Source organism: Adiantum capillus-veneris, chromosome 12, assembly GCF_014529385.1.
Source record: "Adiantum capillus-veneris isolate H3 chromosome 12, ASM1452938v2, whole genome shotgun sequence".
Lineage (NCBI taxonomy): Eukaryota > Viridiplantae > Streptophyta > Polypodiopsida > Polypodiales > Pteridaceae > Adiantum > Adiantum capillus-veneris.
This window is the reverse complement of record NC_140942.1, coordinates 45,296,636-45,307,374: the sequence shown is the minus strand read 5'-3', so window position 1 is coordinate 45,307,374 and position 10,739 is coordinate 45,296,636. Positions and strand designations below refer to the sequence as shown.

Below are 10,739 nucleotides of genomic sequence, written 5' to 3'. Positions count from 1 at the left end.
AAATATGTTGATGATGAGGCAGAGCTGGAGAGAATTTTCAAAAACCTCCAACAAGGAATAATTCCCAAAACCCATTAGCATGCTCATTTCATGTTTCTTGGAAGACAAGGCCTCAATTTACAAATAGGCCCAATATATGTTTTTTTTCAAGTTTGCCAGATTTTATTAACTGAGCTCGAGGAAGTAGCAGCAGCGGCGGCAATTGCCAGCGCCATACAGACAGACGAGAAAACCTTGCGGGACTTGGGAGGGAGGGACTGTGTGAATTACTGGTTAAATCAGGAATTTCCGACAATAGAAGATATCTCACTTCTTCCTTTGAAGGAGATAACAGTTTCATTGTTGTGTAAACTTGCCAATGGCATGAATGAACCTTAAAAACCTAAAAAACTTCTTTATTCCCCACTCAGGGAAAATTTTATATGGAGAGCCTTTCCAAACTATATATGAGCTTTGATGCTGCTCTTACAGCTAGAGGAAGAGCAGACAGAGATGGGTGTATAAATACAACAAGGCTCTCCTAATGATGCTTACAAACACAGAAGCTTATTGTATGTATGTAAATGAGGATCTCAACAAGAAGGTTATTGCCACTTCAGATACGTAAACGCTGGCAATGGAACAGATTAAGTAGCAGCAATTATTACACAAGAAACGGTTTGCTTACACCTTTGCGACTTCTCTTCCTTTTCGGCGTGGCTTCCAGCAGAGTTCGGGCTTCAAGAAGAGTGAAGTCCTCCTCACATGTCAACATTTGAGCAGCCTCTGGTTTGCGCAGCAGTAGCTTGGCCACAAGGTAGCCCGCAATCGACCATGTCTGATACAAGCGTGCCTGCTTGCCAATAAATTTGCCTGTTTTCAAGTCATAGTACTCCGGCCACCTATCCCTGGATATTCTCTTTTCAGCTACTTCGATTGCTCTTTGGGCGATTTTCGGTCTCTTCATTTTTATACAAGCGGCCGTTAGCTGTTGTAAACAGAAGTACTCGCTTAGTTCTCTCATTGTCAGCCTCAATATGAGAACGAATGGAGAGAGTTCCTATACCTGCCACAGAAGGGTGGGCCAAGAACCTCCATTGTGATAAGACCAAGGCCTGCAAAATCAAAGTCATTTAGAAATATCTATGCCTGGTATGACAATAGATGAACACAATTGCAAGAGACCCACCAACAACCCAAGGTTTAAAAAAGATATTATTGAAAGAGGGCTCAATAGAGAGCCGCTCGCATGACAATCCATGAAGTCAAATCCCTTCAAACTCACATAAAGGATTTGTTTATCCCAGATTGACAGTCGCCCAGAAAAACAAAAAATTAAATGGAATATGGCCAGTCATCTACATTAATACTTAATGTTTTTCCTGATGCATAGAAGATGTGACATCAACTTGCATTATTATAGTAAGAGCTGCAATATGAGAACACATACAGGGACACCTCAGATATGTGAGTATGGTGTCAACCCCAACTTACCAATGCCTACTACCAAAGGGCGATTCACCAATCTCTTTGCAGGGTGCCACTGCACTTTTCTATGTGCTCTAGCTGCCGCAACCGAGCTTCCATGCAAGCACGCTGCACTATGCTGCTTTGCCCTGCACAGAGCTGAACTGCCCACGACCTTGCTGTCGCTAGCCTTGCTGGTTCCCTGCCTTGTGATCCTTGGCACCTCCCGCTGTCAGCAGCATTACTGTTAGCCTGCTGCCCCATATCTCAGCCACCATGTGTGCCGGTCTCCCCACAGGAGCCTACAGCCTCTGCCTTGTCAGCACATTGTCTCCAGCCCTTTGTAAAATCCACCCCCAGAGCTAAGTCTTGCTTTGGGCTAGCCTGGCAGGTCTGGTTAGCATTGCATCCCACTCAGCAGTCGCAAGCTACGACAAGTTCTCTCCTTGATTCGTTTTTGGTCTCATCCACACAGAGACGCACACTTTTTTTTTTTGTAACTCTGTTTTGATTAATTTACCTGTGGGAAACCTCAAAACGAGGAAAGTCCACCAAAAAGATCAGATACAAAGGGAGGAACACAGAGTGTTTTGCAATGCGAAAGCGCTAAAAGCAAACATAGAAGAGTTGCAAGATTTCCAGGGATATGTCCCCAATGTCTAAGGCAAAACGTAATGATTGCCTAAGCGAAATCTTGAACGATGGAAAAGGATCTGCCTCATGCCGGTGAAACATGCGGAGATTGCGATGGTGTCACAAAGACCATAGCGACCAAAATCTGACCCATGCGAAGAAGATGGCAAATCATTGGAGGGAAATCGGAAGAATGCAAAAAAGCCAGAATCGTTTGTGGAAAATTGCCGAGGAAAATGGAAGGTTGATGCAGTGACAATCCCAAAGCATATGTTTGATAGTCTCATCAAGAGCGGAGCAACTAACACAACGGGAGGAGCTAATGTGACCGGCCGCAAGGAGAGTTCCAACCAGAATAACTCCCAGCAAATAGCACCAAAGAAACAGACACTCCTAAGAGGCAAGTGAGACTTCCATATTGCAGTAAGAGCCCGTCTCCACCATTGATCAGATTTGTGTAAAGCCCAGAGCGCATTACAGTGATCAGCCAGCCAAGAGTCCTGCATAAGAAAAGCATACATATGGTGGGCAGAAATCGCATCCAAAGGAGTGTCCCATAAATTCCAATTCTGCATATGACATCAACTGGCCAGTGGCAGAATGGGGAGGAAAACAGCCAGCATATGCTGACGCAAGCTCCAAATCTGACGATAATGTAGGCCCAACCCAAAGCGTGCTGCTGCCTGAGAAAAGGTAAGAAAATTCCCATATGAATCCACCACATCATCCACCATGCGTATGCCACAACCACAGAGGAAGTAGGCTTGACGAGGCAACCGATCAACGAGGGTAAGAGAGAACACCTTACTTCAATGAATGCTTTCCAAATGCAACGAATTCTCATCTGCTTGCTGCTTGCCATGCCAAGAGAGATGATCCGTAACAACTTTCCAAGCGGAGAGCAAGCCAGAGGTGATCAAGCAACCAGGAATATAACCGACCATCTTGCCAAACACAATCTCCCAAAGGGAAGTCTGCCAGTGAACAAAGGCGAGAGTGGTAACATGCTGACATAGATTAGCAACCATAATTGTCCATGGCTGAGACTATCGTGCAAGAATAGGCAATAGCATAGCCTTCCTTGCCAATGCATGGCGACGAAGGTCCAAAATATTCAACCCCCCAAGAGTGCAAAGTTTCTCCATTGCTAACAATACGAAGTCGAACATGTAGCGGCCATGTAGACAGTTTCCAATAGTGCAATTTGGCATTCAATCGTTGCATGACCCAATCGATTTGTTGCGTATTAGTTACCTGCCAGCCAATAGGATATCCTAAGTGCCTGACCACCACATGCGGATCAAGAATCTCACCAGGCCACAGAAGATGATGCCAGTCACAAACACCAAGAGGCAAGAGTTTGGATTTCCGAAAGTTAACCTTAAGGCCTGCTGCCAAGCCAAATGTATCCAATGCCAGCATGATTTGACGCACATCATCCTGGTTATTGTGGGGCATGCACAACGAATCATCAGCATAGGCCTACCCTGCGAAGTCTTTCCCATTGGGTAATTTCAGCCTGTGAAGACAACCTAGCGAAGTCAAGTGATCCAAATACAATAACAAAGGGTGAGAGACAATGGCATATAACAAGGCACTAAGCCGGCAACCCTGTCTGGCAGAGCATCCAAGGGGTCCAGGTTCTATCAACTCCCCATCAAGGAGGCCTGAAGATGTACTGTGAGCATACAAGAAGTATACGACATTGACCATCTATGGACCAAATCCAAGGGCCCGCATTGTAGCGGCAATGAAATCTCATTGTACCGTATTGAAAGCCTTTTTAATGTCTACCTGCATTATAAGAGCATCCTGTTGGGTTTACTTGGCATATTCCATTCCAATCAATACATTAGCCAGATTATCCAAAATCTAGCAACAAGGTATGAATCCATACTGCACGGAATGGATACCAACCATAAGAGGTTCCTTGATACGGTTCACAATGATTTTAGCCAAGATTTTATATATAACCGGCATAAGAGTAATTTGCCGTCAATGCGAGAACTACTCACAAAGCGCTTTGTTTAGTCAACAACTTCAACAGACCCTCTTTCCAAGACATCGGCAAATTCTGTTTCGCCCACGCACTGTTCATCATGTGAAGTAAAGGTTCTTTCAGAGGCTCCCAAAAGGAGAATTTTCCCTTGGTGGAGTTTGCTTACAACTACACAATATTTGCTTACATTCGTCTACGGGGAAGGCGCCATTTAAGATCATCAAGGGTGCTAAGAAGGTTCCACCTATTCTAAGCACCAAGGATAAGTTTTTTGAAGCGGACCAGTATGTTCAGGATCTGGACACTGCTTTTGCAAAGGTGCGCGAGGCTCTTGAGACGTCTCAAGCACATCATAAGAAGGCAGCGGACAAGCATCGACGTGACTTGTAGTTAAAGGAAGATGACTGGGTGCTTCTACAATTTGAGAAGCCACGCCTACAGAAACGAAAGTGTCACGGGGACTGGGCACCACGTGCCAACGAAAAAGAATAGACTGAACAACTTTAAGCACTTCAAATAACAACTCAACTGAGAGAGATGCACGACACACAAGACAAGGAGTAGCGGAGTTCCACCCCAAGAGAGCATTGGCCCCAAACCTTGGCGCCCCTTTCAATATTTCTTTGTACTGCTTGAACTCGGTACAATGTCGTTACTCCAAGCTTGTCGCGGGGAAGGGCATCACGTGCCAACGGAAGAGAACAGACTAAACAACTTTAAGCACTTCAAATAACAAATGAACTGAAAGAGATGCATGACACACAAGACGGGGAGTGGCGGAGTTCCACCCCCCTTTCGGTATTTCTTTATATTGCTTCTGTTAAGTATGGAGCCTGATTTACCCTTGTAATTTTCTGTGGTAAAAGCGCACATTTGTAAGGCCCCCATTATGAGGAGAAGCCATCGTGCGTGAAGGAAAATCACTCACCGGAAACAAAAATTTTCACGGACAAGAATCGGGGGCAACTTTAGGGGCCTCGGGGGCGGAGGCCCCGAGACTTTTTTTTTCCCTCGTCGGAATATTCCTTTTCGCCGGAATATTATGGCCAGACGACAGCCGGAAAGTGGTCGGAAAACAACCAGTCGGTTGGCCGGTGGCTGGTAGTCAATGGCCGGTGGTCGAATTCAAAAGCGGACTTGTCTTCTCAAGGGCGATCACACATGGGCGGATTGGAAGGTCCGATTTGGACTTATTCGCACAAGGGCGGCTACACATGGCTTCCTCTCATAAGAGAGGGCAGCCCTTTTGGCCTATAAAAAGAGGCCATTTCTACACAAATTTCATAGTGTAAAGTTGATGCAACAAGGTGAGTGTGAGGTGGTGAGAGTGAAGCAAGGCGGGAGCTCTATTAAGGGTTTAATCCCTTTGTAAACTACTACTTCTTTTGAAGTGCTAAAGCCATTGAGTGCCTGCTTTCCCATGGACGTAGCCCACATTGGGTGAACCACGTATATCGTGTGTACTCTCTGTCTCTCTCTCTCTACTCTATAATCTCTTGTGTGTAAAATCTATCTCTCTCCATTAAGTAATCTACTCAAAAATCTATTTAGCTACGTCTTATTTCCTAACAACTGGTATCAGAGCAAGGTTTGCTTGTAGCTAAATTATCTCAAGGAAAGGATTCCTTGAATTGAGTGGGAGTTATGGTGGAGGAAGGGAAGCTCAAGATTGAGAAGTTCAATGGCAAAAACTACCAACATTGGAAGATGCAGATTGAAGACTATCTCTACCAGAAGGACCTCTATTTGCCACTAGGCGGTCTTGCAAAGAAGCCCGCAACAATGGCAGATGAAGCATGGATTGTCCTTGATCAGAAGGCACTGGGAACAATCCGGTTAAGCTTGGCGTCAACGGTGGCCTTCAATGTTTCGGAGATGAAGACCACGGAGGACTTGATGAAGTCACTTGACGACTTCTACGAGAAACCATCGGCATCCAATAAGGTATTTCTTATAAAGCGCTTGTTCAATCTAAAGATGACAGAGAATGGTTCAGTTGCAGAACACCTAAATGACTTTAACACAAACATAAGTCAACTTCGATCGGTGAAAATCAATTTCGATGATGAAGTGCGAGCTCTCCTTATACTATCATCTCTACCGGATAGTTGGGACAGCCTTGTGATGGCTGTAAGTAATTCTATTTCTGGCACAAATACTCTTAAGTTTGATGATGTTGTAGGTGTTCTCCTAAGCGAGGAAATACGAAGGAGAAGCACAGGAGAATCATCAAGTGTTGCACTGTCAGTGGAAACAAGAGGAAGGCCTAAGGAGAGGTTCAAAAACCAAAAGGGTCGTGATCGCTCAAGGAGGAGCAAGTCACGCACAAAGTCAGTTCTTGAATGTTGGAACTGTGGCAAGAAGGGCCACGTCAAGAAGGATTGCTGGTCCAAGAAGAAGAAGGAGACAGAGTCTCAAGACAACAAGCCAACATCGGAGGCCAATGTGGCAGGTAAAGTAGAGCAAGATGCTTTAATTCTCTCATTAGACACTGTGTCTAATTCCTGGATAGTAGATTCCGGGGCTTCATTCCATGCGACACCACACAAGCAACATTTCCAAGACTACACCAAAGGTAATTTTGGGTATGTATACTTGGGAGATGATGAAGCTTGTGAGATTGTCGGCAAAGGTACAGTTTCTGTCAAAACTACTAACGGAAATGAATGGAAGCTTAAAGATGTTAGGCATGTTCCTTCTCTTCGCAAAAATTTAATCTCTACAGGACAATTGGACGATGAAGGTCACAACATTGCATTCGGAAACAAACGGTGGAAGATCTCAAAGGGATCTTTGGTGGTTGCCAAGGGAGAAAAGGTCGGTACACTTTACTTGTGTACTGTTAGCACGCAACCTTCAGCTTGTGCAACAACTACAGAAGTTGACAGTGCAGTGTGGCACTACCGGCTTGGGCATATGAGTGCCAAAGGAATGCAAATCCTTCAAACAAAGAAGCTTCTACCAGGTTTGAAAGAAGTGGACTTAGAGTTCTGTGAAGATTGTGTTTATGGTAAACAAAAGAGGGTAAAATTTCAAAAATCAGGAAAAGAAAGAAAAAATAAAAAACTTGAGTTGGTTCATTCTGATGTTTGGGGTCCTGCAAGTACACCATCACTTGGTGGCTCATTGTACTATGTAACATTCATAGACGATGCGACTAGAAAAACATGGGTTTATGTCATGAAGAATAAATCCGATGTATTTTCCATATTTCAAAGGTGGAAAGCCTTTGTGGAGAATGAAACAAGTACCAAGGTTAAATGCCTCAGATCCGACAATGGAGGTGAATATTGCAGCCAAGCTTTTGAAAGCTTTTGTGCTAGCAATGGCATTCGGAGGCAAAGGACAACCCCAAGGACACCTCAGCAAAATGGTATTTCGGAAAGGATGAACAGGATAATCATGGAGCGAGCACGAAGCATGCGGCTACATGCAGGCCTACCGCTTGAGCTTTGGGCGGAAGCTGTAAGTACGTCTGTGTGTTTATCAATCGGTCGCCCTCAACGGCATTGGATGGGGGAGTTCCAGAAGAGGCATGGACAGGTAAACCGGTGAATTATGCATTTCTCAAAGTGTTTGGGTGTGAGGCTTTTATGCACATAGATAGAAGCCTAAGATCAAAGGTAGATGCAAAGTCTAAAAAGTGTTTCTTGATTGGCTATGGAGAAGGTGACTTTGGGTATCGCCTATGGAATCCTCAAGATGGTAAAATCTTAAGGAGTAGGGATGTAATTTTTAACGAACAAAATATGTACAAAGATTACTTGGAAAGAAATCAAACAAAAGAAACAGGTGATGAGTACATGGAGCTTGAGGACGGGGAAGACTCAAGGACTGCAAACGGTGACAATGTGCAACAACGTCAACCAAATGAGGAGCCTCAACCTATTCCCCGAAGATCTACAAGAGCAAGTAGACCTCCAGAAAGGTTTGTTCCTTCCTTCAACCATCTCTTGATCTCACATTCTGGAGAGCCGGAATCATACAAAGAAGCTATGCAACATGAATCCAAAGAAGAATGGACGAAGAGCATGCAAGTAGAGATGGACTCACTACATCGCAACCAAACATGGGAATTGGTTGAGTTGCCTAAAGGTAAGCGGGCACTTCAAAACAAATGGGTGTACAAGGTGAAGGAAGAAGAAGGTGGGAAGAAAAGGTACAAGTCTAGGCTTGTGGTAAAAGGGTTTTCTCAAAAGAAAGGTATTGACTTCAATGAAATATTTTCTCCTGTTGTACAAATGAACTCAATTAGGCTTGTCTTAAGCCTTGTGGCTGCTCATGATCTAAATCTCGAGCAAATGGATGTAAATACGGTATTCCCTCACGGTGACTTAGAGGAGGAAATCTACATGCTTCAACCAAAGGGGTATGAAGTAAAACGTAAGGAGAAAATGGTTTGCAGATTAAAGAAGAGCTTGTATGGTTTAAAGCAAGCATCAAGACAATGGTACTTGAAGTTTGATCGATGGATGTTGGATCATGGATTCACAAAATGCAACTCGGATCACTGCGTCTACACGAAGAATTTGGGAGATGGGAAATTTATCATCCTAATGTTGTATGTTGATGACATGTTGATTGCAAGTGCTAACATGCAGGACATCAAAGACCTAAAAGAGGAACTGTCTAAATCTTTTTCAATGAAAGATTTAGGTGCTGCAAAGAGGATACTTGGTATGAAAATATCAAGGGACAGGACGAAGAAGACAATAAAGCTATCTCAAGAAGATTACATCAAGAAGGTACTAGAAAGGTTTGCAATGCAAAATGCAAAATCACTTTCTACACCTTTGGCTGGTCACTTTAAACTAACAAAGGATATGTGTCCAAAGACACAAGAGGAGATAGCCTATATGTCTAAAGTTCCATATGCTGCAGCGGTAGGTTCTCTAATGTATGCTATGGTCTGGACAAGGCCAGACATTGCACATGCAGTGGGAGTTGTGAGTAGGTGGGAGTTGTGAGTAGGTTCATGGACAACCCAGGTAAAGAGCATTGGCAAGCTGTGAAGTGGATACTTAGGTATCTAAAAGGGACAACAACAAATGCTTTATATTTTTCTAGAAGGGTATGCTGATGCAGATATGGCACGTGACAAAGATACTCAAAGGAGCACTACTGGCTATGTGTTCACAATTGGAGGCACAGCAGTAAGCTGGGTTTCAAAGCTGCAGAAAGTGGTTTCACTTTCTACCACGGAAGCAGAGTATGTAGCAATGACGGAGGCAAGAAAAGAAATTATGTGGCTTCACAGATTCTTAGAAGAGCTTGGATTCAAACAAGACAATTGTGTCTTGTACAGTGATAGCCAAAGCGCTATCCATCTTGCGAAGAACTCAGCCTTTCATTCAAGGACAAAGCACATTGAGGTGAGATATCACTTTATACGCACTCTTTTGGAAGAGGGACAACTAAAGCTAGGAAAGGTGCATACAAGTGAAAATCCTGCAGACATGTTTACAAAGGTGGTCAACAAGGAGAAGTTGAGCTTTTGCTCATCTTCAATTGGCATTCAAGGATAAGAAGCCAGAATGGAAAGCAATCACAGGTTTGGTTGGGAGATCAGTCTCCAAGTGGGAGATTGTTGAGTATGGAGCCTGATTTACCCTTGTAATTTTCTGTGGTAAAAGCGCACATTTGTAAGGCCCCCATTATGAGGAGAAGCCATCGTGCGTGAAGGAAAATCACTCACCGGAAACCAAAATTTTCACAGACAAGAATCAGGGGTAACTTTAGGGGCCTTGGGGACGAAGGCCCCTGAGACTTTTTTTTCCCCTCGTCGGAATATTCCTTTTCATCGGAATATTATGGCCGGACGGCGGCCGGAAAGTGGTCGGAAAACAACCGATCGGTTGGCCGATGGCCGGTAATCAATGGCCGGTGACCGAATTCAAAAGCGGACTTGTCTTCTCAAGGGCGGCCACACATGGGCGGATTGGAGGGTCCGATTTGGACTTATTCGCACAAGGGCGGCTACACATGGCTTCCTCTCATAAGAGAGGGCAACCCTTTTGGCCTATAAAAAGAGGCCATTTCTACACACATTTCATAGTGTGAAGTTGATGCAACAAGGTGAGTGTGAAGTGGTGAGAGTGAAGCAAGGCGGGAGCTCTATTAAGGGTTTAATCCCTTTGTAAACTACTTCTTCTTTTGAAGTGCTAAAGCCATTGAGTGGCTGCTTTCCCGTGGACGTAGCCCACATTGGGTGAACCACGTATATCGTGTGTACTCTCTCTCTCTCTCTCTCTCTCTCTCTCTCTCTCTCTACTCTATAATCTCTTTTGTGTGAAATCTATCTCTCTCCATTAAGTAATCTACTCAAAATCTATTTAGCTACGTCTTATTTCCTAACAGCTTCAACTCAGTACATCGTCAATACTCCATCCTCTGAAACAACGAGACAATGGGAACGCTCGCTGCCGCTCACGCCCCCCCCCCCCCCCCCGCCCCCCCCGCTGCGCGCGCAGCTCCCTCGCTGCTGCCCTACCACTGCCCTGCCCGCCACGCTTGCTGCCCTGCCCGCCGCTGGCCCCCAGCGCGCTACTGCGCAATTTCAGCCAGCCCCCTCGCCCCCCTTTTGCTGCCGCTTCAGCCTCCCGCCCCCTGGCCTCAGTTCTCTCACACCCCCGCCCCCTTTTTTCCGCCCCTTTTTTCGCCT

General features: G+C 44.8%; 1 protein-coding gene across 1 annotated transcript in view; it reads right to left on the bottom strand.

Annotated features, from left to right (window-relative positions):
- Nucleotides 1-243: 243 nt before the first annotated feature.
- The window catches only part of LOC147445686 (neutral/alkaline invertase 3, chloroplastic-like), a 30,296-nt gene continuing 19,800 nt past the window's right edge, over nt 244-10,739 (bottom strand). The window contains exons 5-6 of the mRNA XM_086525125.1: nt 1,046-1,094; nt 244-967 (exon numbers count right to left, since the gene is read on the bottom strand). Of these exons, the coding sequence (XP_086381251.1) occupies nt 644-967; nt 1,046-1,094 (373 nt within the window). The 3' untranslated portion in view covers nt 244-643. The remainder of the gene's footprint in view (nt 968-1,045; nt 1,095-10,739) is intronic.